At 39.8% G+C, this 15,702-nt stretch overlaps 1 protein-coding gene across 1 annotated transcript in view; it reads right to left on the bottom strand.

Moving 5' to 3' along the window:
* The window catches only part of pcca (propionyl-CoA carboxylase subunit alpha), a 191,045-nt gene that overhangs the window by 36,882 nt on the left and 138,461 nt on the right, over positions 1–15,702 (bottom strand). Inside the window, exons 10-12 of the mRNA XM_048598411.1 lie at positions 15,089–15,191; positions 12,869–12,963; positions 10,650–10,800 (exon numbers count right to left, since the gene is read on the bottom strand). Coding sequence (XP_048454368.1) covers positions 10,650–10,800; positions 12,869–12,963; positions 15,089–15,191 — 349 coding nt within the window. The remainder of the gene's footprint in view (positions 1–10,649; positions 10,801–12,868; positions 12,964–15,088; positions 15,192–15,702) is intronic.

The raw sequence follows: 15,702 nt of genomic DNA, 5'->3' as shown, positions 1-15,702 counted from the left end.
CACAAACACATAATCCCAGACACACAAGCGCGCACGCGCACAAACACATAACCCCAGATACACAAGTGCGCACACGCATGAACACATAATCCCAGACACACAAGCGTGCACACGCACAAACGCACAATCCCAGACACACAAGCACGCACACGCACAAACACATAATCCCAGACACATAAACATGTGCACACACAATCTCAGGCACACAAGTGCATGTACACATGCATAACCCCAGATTCACAAGCCTGCATGCGCACACAATCCCAGACCCACATGCACACACACACATAGTGCAGCCGCACCAGCATATACAAACAAAATGCACACTCACAAGTGCACACAACTCACAAACATAAATGTGCACATAAACATAAGAATGCTCACATGCACAATCCAGACTGCAAAGATTGTGTCTTTTTATTTTTTAGTATTTTTACTTGTAGACGGAAATGAGAAAAAAATTGTTATTAAAAAAACCAAGGATTACTGCAGTTTTTGAAAGCAAGTAACTTGACTGTCATTGTAACTGCTATTTATACAGCTGTTGTTCAAGCAGGAATAGTAGTAGCAACAGACAGGCTGGACCCATGGGCTGTGTACAAATGGAGATTCAGCCGGCAACAAGTAGCTGATAGATCTGTGGACCAGGGACCAGTCATTGATGAAAAAGTCCTTTTGCCTGCCAGCAACTATGTGGTTGGTTCCCAAGTAGGTGAGCAAAATAATGAGAAGCACTAGGCTTCAACAGCTCAGAAACTGTCGATGCTCAGTTGCTGTAAGCTGTGTCTTTTCATTAATAAATCAGAGACCTTTAATCAGGGCAAACCAGCCAAACTGTCCCTTCTGCAAGCGTGTGAAAGAATCCAGAGAAGGAAGATCAAGAAGAAGCATTCTGATCAGCAGAAGAATCATCTCAGCAAATCCTAATAACAGAAATTACTGAACTGTTTTCCCAATTTCTCCCACTGCCCCCAATGCCTATGCTTTTTTCCTGTCTGTACATGCAGATGGTGAGTTTATAAAGGGTTTAAAATTTTAACTAGTAGAGTTATGTGCCAAGAATTCATAATTGTTTAATTGTAGCTGGAATAAATAGTAATAATAAATAGTAAAACTTGTTATGTACAGAAACCTGGTCCGTACTTTCTGTCAACCTGGGTCTGAAAATGAGGTAAGTTGTGAAAGTCTGGGTACATGTGAAATTATTAACTTTTGTGATGACCCCAGTTATAGCAGGGCTCGATTTTCAGTGCTCTACCCCAGTGAGGCATGACAAGACAAACACATGCACACATACATGATCCAGACATAGGCACTCCAAACACACAAATACACATACAAAATTTCAGCACACACAAGCAGGCAGACAATCCCAGGCATACAATCTCTCTCTCACACACAGACACACACACACACACACACAATCCAGGGATACAAACGCACGCATATCCAATCAAGGCACACAAGCACATGCACGGACAATCACACGCACACATAAACTAGGCACACAAGCGCACAATTACATACAATCCAGATACACACGCACACACAAGCATGTGTGTCATCCAGATATCCAGACACAAACTCCAAACACACAAGCACACATAGTTGGAATCCAAACACACAAGCTTGCATACACACAATCCAGGCACATTAGCACGCATACGCACAATCTAGACACGAGAACTCACATGCAATCCAGACACACAAGTACACATACCAACAGTCCTGATACGCATAAGTGCACACACAGGCAGTCTAGACACACTGCAAAGAATGTATCTTATTGTTTTTCTGTATTTTTTTTAATTGTGGACTGGAATGGAAACAGGAATGTTTTGAAAACCAAGGACTGTGGAAAGGATTATTGCACGTTGTAAAAACAAGTTCCATGACACTCATTGTTAAGTGCTGTTTACATCGCTGTCTGTTCAATTAGTGGGTTAGGCTACTACAGACAAGCTGGAGCCAGGACTGTGTATGAAGGGAGATTTGGTCAGCAACACATAGCTAATTGGTTTGTGAAATTGTGACCACAGCTGTCCTTCTGCCTACCAACAATTGTGTGGCTGGTGGAAGTACCACGTTGCTTTATGTTGCGCTTTTAAACCTGGGGACTGAAATAAGATAGAGCTGCTTAAAAACAGTTTTTGAAAGAATGGCTGCAGATTTGATTCAAATAACCTGAGACCCATTACAAATATTGTAAATAGTGTTTGAACATGCAGTAATTGAAGTTTATAGAGTCATAGAGATATACAGCATGGAAACAGACCCTACAATCCAACCTGTCCATGCCAACCAGATATCCGAAATTAATCTAGTCCCATTTGCTAGTATTTGGCCCATATCCCTGTAAACCTTTCCACTTCACATACCCATCCAGATGCCTTTTAAATGTTGTAATTCTACCTGCCTCCACCACTTCCCTCTTGCAGCTTGTTCCATACAAATACCACCCTCTGGGTGAAAAGGTGGCCCCTCAGGTCTTTTTAAAATCTTTTCCCCTCTCACTTAAATCTATGCCCTCTAGTTTTCGACTCCCCTACCCTGGGAAAAAGATCTTGACTATTCATCCTATCCATGCCCCTCATGATTTTAAAATCCTCAATAAGGTCACCCCTTAGCCTCCAATCTCTAGGGGAAAAATGCCCAGCCTCTTTAACTTCTCCCTATAGCTCAAAACCTCCAATCCTGGCAACACTCTTGTAAATCTTTTCTGAACCCTTTCAAGTTTAACAACATCTTTCCTAAAGCAGGAGCCAGAACTGAATGCAGAATTCCAAAAATGACCTTACCAATGTCCTGTAGCGCTGCAATATGACATCCCAATACCTCTACTCAATGCACTGACTAATAAAGGCAAGCATGCCAAATGGCTTCTTCACTACCCTGTCTACCTACAACTCCACTTTCAAGGAATTATGCACTGTACCCCTAAGTCCTTTTGTTTGGCAATACTCCCCTGGGCCCTACCATTTACTGCATGATTTCCCATGCACAAAGTCATGTTAACTTTCCCTAATCAGTCCTTGCCTTTCCAAATCCATGTAAATCCTGTCCCTCAGAATCCCCTCCAACAACTTACCCACCACTGATGTCAGGCTCACCAGTCTATCATTCCCTGGTTTTTCTTACCACCTTTTTTAAATAATGGCACCTCATGAGCCAACCTCCATTCTTCCGGCATGCCACCCGTGGCTATTGATGATACATATATCTCAGCGAGAGCCCCAGCAATCTCTTCCCTAGCTTCCCACAAAGTTCTGGGATACACTTAATCAGACCAAAGGGATTTATCCATCTATGTGCATCTTAAGATGTCCAGCATCACCTCTTGTGTAATATAGACACTTTCCAAGATATCACTATTTATTTTCCCAAGTTCTCTAGCTTCCTTATCCTTCTCCACAGTAAATACTGATGCGAAATACTGGTTTAGCATCTCACCCAACTCCTATGGTTCCACACTCAGACAGCCTTGTTGATCTTTACCGGGCACTATACTCTCGAATTACTCTTTCCCTTAGGTTAGTTCTAGATGATTTGGAGCCAAGGGGATGTATTGATGCAGATTTTGCTTGGTCTTGTTGATTGGTCTACGTACTAGTGACCATATAATGATGACAAACACCATTTTTACACGCCAACAACTTTGTGATTGGTTCTCAGGTAATTGAGCAGCTTGGAACTGGGAGCAAATTGCAAAGAGAGAGAAGTTATTAGTTCTTCCCCAGTTAATGAATGGCTTCTTTGTTCTTTTTGGTCAAAACTCACTGTAAATATGAATAAAAGCAGTATTTTCATCCTTGTTGTTGTTGTAACAGTTGCTGTAACCTGTGACTTTTAACTGATAAGTCAGAGACTTGTTTTAAATGAGTTAGTCACTTTGGAACTGGAATAGATAACTGAAGCAAAGTGCTGGCAACAGAAGAGTCATTAAGATAATTTCAACAACAGAAGCTGGCAGCAAACACTACTGAACAGTCTTCCAAGCTTACCCCTTTGTCCATAACCTGTCTTGGATATTTGTCTACCTGTAAGAGCGTAGGGGGAGTTTATAAGAGATTAGAGTGATCATCAGTAGTCTTACGTGTTGACGGTTCATAATTGATTACCTGTGGCTAGATTCTAATTACTTGTACTAAACAGCAATGATTGTTCAGTACAAAAAACGGTCCATGTTTTCTATAAATCTGTATCTAAAAGTCAGGTAATTTGGGGAACTTTGCATGCTTTATAAAATGTTTAACTTTTCTGATGACTTGGGAATAGTGGGGCTCGATTGCCAACGCATTACTCCAGTGAGTCATAACAATGGCTCCTAGGTTGCTGAACAGCTTATGGATGTGAAACAGATAGCAAAAAGCCATCTGCCCTCTGCAAAGGAAAGTTTTGTCCTTTTCTCTGAAGCAAAAAACACAAAGTCTGAACAGAGTCAGTTCATTATTCCTCAGCAGCTACAGACACATAAACATGCACGCACAGAATCCCAGAAACACAAGCATCGATACACACAAGCATGCTTTGGATACTCAAACACAAAAGCAGTCCAGACACACAAGCAGACACATGTTTGACATACATAAACGAACACAATCCAGACACAGGAGCACGCAAACATCCAATCCAGACACACACACACAAGTATAATAGAAGCACGCTCATGCAATGCAGACACAGCAGGTAACACAAACACACACATACAGACACACGCAGTGCCCACGCACAGATCACACTTGAACATACAACACACAGATATACACAACTTCACATATCTTCATTTACAGACACATGCCATCAAACACATGCATCAAACATGGACACATATGCACAGATATATACACATACAGAACCTATCATAACACATGAACACTTCACAGATAGGCATTTATACACAGTCACATTCTGATAGATACACAGTCACACAGACATACAGAAGTATTTACAAAGACCGAGAGACAAGTGTTCTCAGATCACACACATCCCCATTTTAAGACACACACATACACAAAGCACAGCTATGTTATCATGACTGGTGTGAAGAAGTTGTTGTTCTCAACTGATTAGAAGTATGCTCTGTTATTTAACACTATATTTTCTGAAACGTTTTGTGGTTTCCTAACTGTTTATCCTAAGTATCATCCATTTGCCTCCTTTCCTTAACCTGTCCTGACAAGCAACCAGGTTAATGTATTCTTACATCAACCCTAGGTAACGGAAATGAGCAGATGGATGCTTCAGGTTTTCTCTCTCCAGATGATGCTGTGTAGTGCTTAGCATGCACAATAGCTGGGCTGAACCATGCAGTCATTGTGTTATCAGCAAATTGCTGCTAACAGCTTTGCCTGATGCTGTTAAGGGAATACCCAGTCTGAATGCATCCACTGGCCAGTCTAGGTTTCTGAGCTCAGTCAGGATTGGAGGATGAGGATAGGTGAGAAGGGAGGACAAAAAATATTTTGTCTTGGCATTTGAAACTATGTAAATTGCACAGCTGCATTTCAAAAATACTTTGCACGTAAAATTCATTGTAGGTTTTCTGGATATAAATAAATGTGTTGACATCCAGATTAAACACCAATGTCTTGCAAAATATTGCCAGACACTTGTTTACTGGGCGATTTCAGCAGAGACCAGTTCACTATATACAGAGCAGATGGTGCAATTAACTCAGTGAAGCTTTTAATCCAAGGAAAATTTCCTCATAATTAACTGACACTTTGACATTTTTCTAATAAAAGTCATTACTTAAAAGAGCAAACAGTTTGTATAGTGCAAATCTGGCCAATGGGACTGCAGAAGAAGGATTTTATTTTTTAAACTGGAATTTAGTTATTAATCAATGGCAATCACATTCAGCCCAAACTTCAACTATGACAAAACTATCTTCTGTCTTCTGAATTTTGTCTATGTTAATTGCAGAAAACTCTTTTTCTATCCTTCAGCAATAAGCAGCTGAACTGTCCCAATGTATATTTTCATTTTGTTGCAAAAACACTGCACAAGATTCTCACTAGTTTCTCTATTTACAGTAGGTGATGACAAGTTGGATTGACCATCTTTCCCCAGTTGATCTGAACTGGTCAAATAAAGAATGTTTTGAAAGAAAAAGCAATCAGGACCAGGAACGGGACTTCAAGAGGGATCCTTCCAAAAAAATACTCACTGGTTATGACATTGCTACACATTTACAGTGACTCAGCTCACAGGTACAGTTGCCTGCTGTGATTTTGGAGCCACGCGTATCAAAGAACAGAAACTGGCCCAGGTTTCAGCTCTTGATTGTGATCCAGTACCCCTGCTGAAAGTGTGTGTATTTAACATTTGAAGGAGAAGATGATCAAGCTCATCTGCATTGCCCAGCACGGTAGATTAACCTGCAGTAGCTCACTGACCAGAAGGCAACAAAAAAAGAGAAAAGTCACCTGAGACGTTTACAAAGGGCTTCTCAAATAATTCAAGGAGGAAATAGTAATTCATGTTGCCCCATAAATGCAGCTTCATGAAATTCATGGTGGAGGGGGGTCAGTAAAGAACCATCTCCGAAGTTGTTAGTTGCCTTTGGATCTCCTTCAAGTAAGACACCTGCAGAGTGACTTTTTGCGACCCAAGCTTTCCAGATACTTGACAAGATGAAAGGTGGTGTAACAATCCACAACATGCTTGACAAGAAGGTTGCTGGAACACAGGCTATCACTTTCAACCAGTCAATAACTTGGTTAAATGCATTAAAAGAAGAAGGCTTGCAATTCCATTGTACCTTCATCAATGATAGTATTTTCTAAGGTGCTTGACAGACAATTAAATATTTTGAAGTTCAGCCACTGTTCAAAATAGGAATCACAACAACCAATCCGCACACAGCAAACCCCACAACCAGCAGTGACAGGATGACTAGTTTATCTATTTTGCTGGATGGGTCAATAGTAGTTAAGGCATCATTCAGAACTCACTAGCTCTTCTTCGAATAGTGCAGTGGACTTTTTGGCCTCTTGAGAAGGCAGATGGGGCCTTGGTTTAACATCTCAATAGAAAGACTCCTCCAGCTGTGCAGCACTTTCCCAATATTGCATTGGAGTACCAGCCTAGAATTTGGGTTCAACATTTTTCATGGATAATTAATATCTAGCAGAGTACAAAGTCAAGACTCTCCACGGTTTATCTCCCACTCCACACAGAATGGCTGGATTGGGCTAGCTGCCAAAGAAGGGATGTTTGCTCCAAATGAATTTTCTTCATGTACTGCAATGCGTACTAATATCTTCCCTTTTATGAAAACCATGAATGAACACAACAGCAAAAGAAAATTGAGGGACTAATTGATAATGATCTTAAATTGCTTTGATTCAAGTTCTCTTAGATATGAAAATTTCATAATGAACATTAAGGAGGATTTGTCAATGTAATTGGTAGCAAAGAGGCTAATTTACCTGCTATGGTAATGATAGCAGCCACCGCATAAACTAATGCGGACGTGAAATTCATCAAATGCTTACAGCACAGGAGACTTTTCAGCCTATCATGTCTGCGGCTGGCTTTTAGCGAGTCCAAATCAGTTACTCACATTTGCCTTAGGCTAGCAATTCCTTTCTTTTCAGATGCATACTCAGTCCTCTTTTTAAAGGCATAATTGAATCTGCCTGCATCATATTAATGAACTCCAGATCTTGACCGCTGACTGTGTAAACATGATTTTCCTCATATTACCTTTAGTTCTTTTGCCAATCACTTTTACTGGTATGCTATTGCACCAATTTTTAATTTGATCCTTGGAAAAAAAAGTGATTAAAGGGAACAATGTTTTTGCATGGGGAATACAAAATCATTACACACAGACATGAGTATACAGCTCATGATCAATCTGCTCTCAGAGCCTACTACGGTAAGGGGCTGCCTTTCTACTACATGCAGTGCTGATGGTGGAAGCAGATAGGTAGAGTGAAGCATACATTCCAAAATTGACTCCATGTTTCTGGACCATGTTTCTAACGGGCAACATGAAAATGGTTGAGTGAGTTGGCTCTAAAATGGGAGCAAACGAATGATCACCTAGGGCACCATATCATCATCCATGAAAGGAGGTGCTGTAGCTCCCACAATGCAATAGATAAGAACAGAATGAAGTAGCAGCATTAGAGCAAAAGTGAGCAGTCAACCATGCTTGGCCAATCAATTCGATTGTGGCTGATATGTATCTAAGCTCCATTTGTCCACCTAGATTCCATGATCCTTCACTATCCTTATCTATTCATTGACTTGGCATTCAAACATATTTTGGGAGAGGGTTGGAGGAGTTCAGAATTCTGGATTTCCACTAATGTTTATGTGAAGAAGTGCTTCCTAACAATACCACTGAAAAGTCTGGCTTGAATTTTAAGATTCTATCCCCTTGTTATGGAGTCACCCACCGTAGGAAATAGTTGCACTCTATCAACTCTCTCAAATTCTTGAATCATTTTAAGCATCTCGTTTACATCATCCTTCAATCTTCTACCTTCCAGAGAATACAACCCTAGTCTGTACAGTGTGAAGAAATATTTCTAAATATCAATTTAAGTGAGGTTTGCAACCTGGCACAGTACTATGACTCAACTTTACTAGTTGGTTTAGCAAATTGGGAATAATATTGAAGAATGTTATGGAAAAAAATAAGTCAAGTCATTTCCTCCCATTCTGCTGCCAAAGGAGTGGCAAGATTAAGATAAAAATTAAAAAACATCCTGATTCAATCAGCATTCAAAAGTTGAAATTGTGACGAGTTCAGTCCACAGAAGTGTGTAGGCAACTCTCTTTAGGGTCACCAGTAAATATTCATCCACTAATCTAGCAGGGTGACTAAGATCCTCCACATCACATACACACAAAGCAACAGCTTCCCACTTTCACTATTCAACCTCAAAAGAAATATTTAACATAGATAAAAAGGAAAAGATCACTGGAAAAATCTGAACCAAGTACTCTCTTTGAGACAACAATCATATATTGCTATTAAGTGCATCTCAACTAGAAAAAACAAATATATCCAATCTTTTCTGATAGCCCTGCAAATTACTCCTTTTCCTAGTATATATTCAGGTCCTCAAGGGCCTCTTGTGGTATACTCGTAGTGTCCCTACCTCTGGGCCAGAAGGCCTGGGTTCAAATCCCACCTGTTCCAGAGGTGTTCATAACACATTTAAACAGGTTAATTAGAAATATGCATATCCAAGTCTCTCTCGAAAGTTATTAAATCTGCTCCTATTGACCTTTCGAGCAGTGCATTCCAGAACATAACAAGTTGTAAATATTCTCATCTAGTTATCTTGTCAATCATCTTAAATCTGTAAACTCTGATTAATGACCCTGCTGGCAGTGGAAACAGTTCCTCCTTATTTAATTATCAGTACCCTTCAGAATTTTGAACACCTCTATTAAACCTCCCATATACAGCTCAGCTCTAAGAAAAACAACGCCAGTTTCTCCAGTCTCACCACCTGACTGAAGTATTTTACCCTTAGTAACATTCTGATAAATCTGCTCTCTATGTGCGACTATTTTCCCTCCTGTGAAACAACACAGAGATCCTTAAACAGAGGTAAACAAAATACTATGAAACACATTTTAATATCAATTTGCAACAGGCTAACCTGATGACCACCATTCCTATTTTTTTTAAACTAAAACATCACGAAAGTGAAGAGTAATGACTAATGATTGTTAAAATGCATACTTCTATATAAATACTGCTCTTTTGTTTTAAAAGCAAAGCCCACGTTTTTGTTATTTCAATAAAACACATTTCATTAGTTGAGGTAAGCAGACTGTTGCTTTGAAAAATTATTTTCAAAAGGCTTGCTTTTTATTGCTGACATCAATATAACTTTTAGTGTAACACAGCATGCATCCACCATTGCAAAAAAACTGAAAGGAAATTTTGGCTGCCAAGTGGGAAAAATATCAAAGCACTGTGGCTAGCTACATACTGGGATCCTCTGTGGTACTTAATTGCACCTCCTCAAGGTCACTTTGAAGCAAGGGGCAATGTGCACACAGCAACCATAACAGCAATTACATAGACATTACGGTGGAGAAACAGGCCATTCAGCCTAGAAGGTCTATGCTGGTGTTTATGTTGCACATGAGCCTGCTGTCAACCTCCTTCATCTCACCCCATTAATGGATATGTCTCCTTTGTGCTCATCTAATTCCCCTTTATGTGCATCTATGCTATTCACCTCAAATATTCCCTGCAGCAGTGATTTCCACATTCTCTGGGTAAAGAACGTACTTTCGAATTCCCTATTGGGTTCAAAATACTCGTGGGGTCATCTACGGCAAATTTGGGTCCATGCCAATTATCTAGTGAGTCTCACTTCTCCTTGAGACCATGTAAGCTTAATACCTTCAAGTACCCAGCAAATTTATTTTTGAAATCAGTGATTGTCACTGTTTCCACCATTCTCATAAGCGGAGAGGCCTAAGGCATCATCACTCACTATATAAAAAGACTCTGTCTCATATCCCATACTCCATTCCTTGTACCTCTCAGCCAAAACCTTAAATTTGCATCCTCTTAAACCTTGTAAAATTAGCCAATTGGAAAATGTTCCTCCAGGTTTTATTTTCCTGAGCAGTTCAAAAGGAAAGAAGACACGTTTTTTCTGTACCTGAAGACGAGTGTTCATTTCTAAGAAATAGAAGTTCTTCTTAGAATCCACGAGGAATTCGACTGTACCAGCAGAGGAATAATTGACAGCTTTGGCCAATGCCACTGCTTGTTCTCCCATAGCTCTTCGAGTTTCAGGGTCCAGAAAAGTGCTGCATCAAAAGAAAGGCAAAAAAAAGTAGCAGCACCAACTAAGCTATCATATGTAGCAAGACACAGTGAAAAGTGTTGCTTTGCTTACAGTACAGGCAGATCCTATCATATAAAGTGCATCAGGGTAGCAGAACAGAGTGAGGAAACAGTGTTACAGCCACAGAGGAGGTGCAGACGAGGTCAGAATTAACATTTGCAAGGTCTGTTCAGAAATCTAATAACAGCAGGGAAGAAGCTGATCTTGAATCTGTTCATACATGTATGTATTCAAACTTTTATATCTTCTGCCTGACAGAAGAGGGTGGAAGAGAATATAACTGGAGTGGGAGGGGTCTTTGATTATGTTGGTTGCTTTCCAAATGCAGCAGGAAGTATACATGGAGGCAGTGGATGGAAGGCTGGTTTGCGTGATGGACTGGGCTGTGTTCACGACTCTCTGTAGTTTCTTGCGGTCTTCGCAAGAACAGTTTCCATACCACACTGTGATGCATCCAGATAGGATGCTTTCTATGGTGCATCTCTAAAAACTGGTAAGAATCTTTGTGGACATGCCGAATTTCCTTAGCCTCCTGAGGAAGGAGAGGCATTGTTGTGTTTCTTGACCATCACATCAGGACAAGGACAGAATTTTCGTGATCATCACTCCCAGAAACTTGACGCTCTCCATCATCTCCACCTCAGCACCACTGATACACTGCCTCCTGAAGTCAATGACCAGCTCCTTCATTTTGCTGACATTGATGCTGAGATTGTTGTCTTTACAACATGCCACTAAGCACTCAATCTCTTTGCTGTATTCTGTCTCATCGTTGTTTGAGATCTGATCTATAACAATGGTATTGTCAGCAAACTTGTAAATGGAGTTGGGGTGGAATTTGGCCACACAGTCATGAATGTATAAGGAATATAGTACCGAAGAACATAATCTAGGCTGACATTCCCACTTCCAGTCCTGGAGGAGTACTGCACTATCGGAAGTGCTGCATTTTGGATAAAACAATAAACTGAGGCTCTTTCAGCCCTCTCAGATGGACATAAAAGACCCAACATCACTATCGCAAAGAATAAGAGAGTTCTAGTCAGTATTCATCCCTCCACCCACATTAGTAAAATGGATTAGCTTATCATTTATCACTTTGTCGTTTGTGGGAGCTCACAGTGACTCTTGTGTCTCCTGCATTTAACAGTAGAAGAAAAGACTTCATTGACTGCAATGGGTTTCGGGATTATTCTGAGGTTGTAAAAGGCTCCAGAGAAATGCAAGTCTTTTTCTATCTTTATAACATCAAACACTAACAATAAGTAGAACAAATTTATTAATTTTCCTTAATGTAAAAGTCCACAGCATTTCATGGCAGATGTGAGTCATAGAAATATTGTTAAAAAGGTTATGAGAAAGCTTTTAAAGGAAGCCAAGTTCTGTTTTAAAGTTTTAAAGGAAGACTACTTGCTTGACAGCGTTTATTGAATGAACGGAAATATCTTCCAACTAAAATTTGCTGAGAATGAAACTATTGTTTTTGGTCCCCAGGAAAGATTTTGTTCCCTCACCACAGTTTCCAGCTCCCTTCCTGGCTACTGTCCAACACTGGACACATCATTTATAACTATTTAACATTGAGCATAAGTCATGTCCATCAGAGGCTGCAATTTCTGCAACACTCCCCATCTCTGGAACTGCCTTAGCTCATCTGCTACTCAACCATAACTTTGTTACCTGCAAACTTTGCCTATTCCAATGTTCTCCTGGTTGGTCTCTGCTGCCCATTCCTTAACTCTCACAGATGTTGCACTACCACATCAGCCCTGTGCTCACTGATCAACATTACCTATAATCCAGCATTACCCATTTAAAATTTTCTACCTTGTTTTCAAAGCCCCCACCCCATTTCTGCAATATCCTCCAATCACACAACCTTCCAAGATCCCTGTTCTCTTCCAATTCTGGTCTTTAGAACATCCACAACTTTCCTTGTCTTCTAGGATTCAAAGTTGGAAAATGAGTTTTGTTTTGTGATCAAGACTTTATTGAAGAACAGTTATTAGACACTGTGTTTAATGGCTTACCTTGGGGCTTCTTCAACTACCTTCTGGTTCCTTCTCTGAATGGAGCATTCTCTCTCGTTCAACCAGAGTGCATTGCCATGTTTATCTCCTAAAATCTGCAAATATCATTGCATTGAAAGGCGTTTATAGGTATGAAATGATCTTTGATACAATCATGGACAATAAAAGCACGTTAACAAGTGGACCCAGAAGAGTATTATCCATCAAATATGTGGTCAGGTTCCAGACTTTTTCACGGATATTTTAAATTATATTTACCATATGAAAACAAATTTTGTTTTCCATTAAGTCCCCATATTTGTCTTTTCCTGTATAAAACCTTTCTTCAATCCTGCATAACTAGATATCGTGCTTAATACAACTACAGCTTTAGATGTCCTGAAGTGCCTATTTTTCAAGTTGGAGCTTGACAATGAGTGGGTGCAGACTGATTGCCTTCATGGGCATGACAGCTTAGCTTCCCCAGCAGAACACAAGCACATCCCCAGCACAGATTATGAGATGGAGAACAGCAATGAACCATACCTCAGTTTTGCCCATTCCTACCCAGGGTATTGAGGCTAACTGTAGTGTCCTGTTGGTATCTCAGCTAAGATCAGTTGATTTAGCCCACTGCAGAATTAAACCTGGGATCTCCCTATCTATTTTCTTTTAAATGCTTTCACAGATTTGACTTTGTTGACTAGTCCAGCATTTGTTTCCCATCCATTATTACCCTTCAAAAAGTGGTAGCAAGCTGCCTTCTTGAAACTCTGCAGTCCATATGGCATAGATACATCCACAGTGCTGTCAGGAAGAGAATCCCAAGAGTCTGACCCAGTGACAGTGAAGGAACAACAGTATTGTTCCAAGTCAGGATGGTGTGTGGTTTAGAGGGGAACTTGCAGGTGGTGGTGTTCCCATGTGCTGTTACCCTTGTACTTCTAGATGGTAGAGGTTACAGGTGTGGAAGATGCTGTTGAAAGGAACCTTGGTGAGTTGCTGCAGAGGAGGTTCTATGTGGTCCATACAACTGCCACTAATCATTAGTGATGAAGGAGGAAACGTTTAATACTGTAGATGAAGTGTCAACCAAGTGGGTTGCTTTCCCTGGATGGTGTCGAGCTTCTATATGGCTCATTTAAAATTTATTTACAATTTAGGATATACATGTGCATCTGCACGAGGGATTTATTAGCATTAGGAAATCAAACGTTCTCCAGTGAAAGCTGAAAGATAACCTCAGTAAGGTCTTGAAGATTATGTAGGGTACATTCAGAGTGTCTCCAATTGTTTTGAAGACCAAAAGCAGGGGTTATCAATATAAGATAGTCACTAAGTAATAGAATAGGGCATTCAAAAGCCAAATCATTACCCAGAGTGGTGAAAATGTGGAACTTACAACCACAGGAAATGGTTGAGGTAAATACATAAGCGGGGAAAGGAATAGAAGGATACTTTGAAAAAGCATGATGAAAATGGGCAGGAGGAGGCTCATGCAGAACATGATTATTAGCATGGACCAGCTGTGTCAAATGGCCTGTTTCAGTGCAATGGAGTCTATGAAATCTACATATTTAAAAATTGCAGTCCTAATTCTCCCTTTTCCTAGGCTGAGTACTGAAACAACATTTGCCGAGATTCAAGACTGATCGTGCAATGAGGTCATTTTTTTTTACATTTAGTACATGTTTGTGGCAATGACCCTAAGGAAGTCACAATTTTATGAATTTAACGGAGCTTTCAAACACTGTAACACTTGAAATGGAAAAAATTCATTTGCAAACACCCAATCTAGGAACCAAATACCCCCAAGCAAGCAGTCCAGCTTCATCAGTTACAAAGCAGAACACTCCATATTATGTCCGAACATATGTCAGCATCAAGCTAAGAGTAGATGCACCACCTCTAAGGTCCACCATTTCCCACTGCTTGCTTGCATGTTAAGCAATTTTACTCCTTCAATTGAATGATACTGTTAATTTGGTGGCAAATTAGGGAGCAGTTTTCCACTGGAGTAAATACATCCATTAGGAACTGGATTGGATATGCAAAATCATTTCATGCAGGGCCATTCCAGTCAAAGATCTGTACCCCCATCTATTATTGGCTATATTCAAAGCCAAACCCTATTTGTGAAAAGTCAATGATTGGTTCATCCACTTCTTTGCATAAATTTGTTACAATTGCAAGATTTTATTGACCGAGAATCTTCAATTAAAGAATCCTGAATTCATTAACCTGAATTTCGATGTGACGAGGATTATCAATGAACTTCTCTATCAAAAGCCGATCATCACCAAAACTTGAAGCTGCTTCTTGTGAAGAAAATCTAAACCCTTCCCTGAAGAATTGGAGAGAAAGGGCATTTATCAGAACGTAATCGTTTTAATTTGACCCTTACATTTTAGTATTAGTTTTACACATCACTGTAGACAGTTGAGATTTTTTAAGCGTACAGCGAAGTAATCAAATATTTATTGTTCTCTTAAATAACAGGATAAATACAAGATTAACTATTTCAATATTCACTTAACTAAAATTTTAAACTAAATTACAAAAATCTATACATGTCAAACACCAATTAAATTAGAATTCAAGTAACATTAACAAAATACTCAAAATATAACATTTAAATAAAGTACTTAACTCAGTTGCTTCAAACGGAGAAGATCAAATTCTGGTTTCTGGAAGTTCTAGGTTCATCTCCATTTGCTTCTCATGTATCCACAGCCTAATTAAAATTCATTTCAATCTTCCCTAATGATTTAGCTTGGAAAGGCAGCATGTAATTTTAGTCATACAGATTAGTTAGCTCTGGAGTGGAATGCCAATTTCACCTAGTTCATTAATCT

This window comes from Rhincodon typus, chromosome 6 (assembly GCF_021869965.1).
Source record: "Rhincodon typus isolate 14 chromosome 6, sRhiTyp1.1, whole genome shotgun sequence".
In the NCBI taxonomy this organism is placed as follows: Eukaryota; Metazoa; Chordata; class Chondrichthyes; order Orectolobiformes; family Rhincodontidae; genus Rhincodon; species Rhincodon typus.
This window is presented reverse-complemented; position numbering and strand designations above follow the sequence as displayed.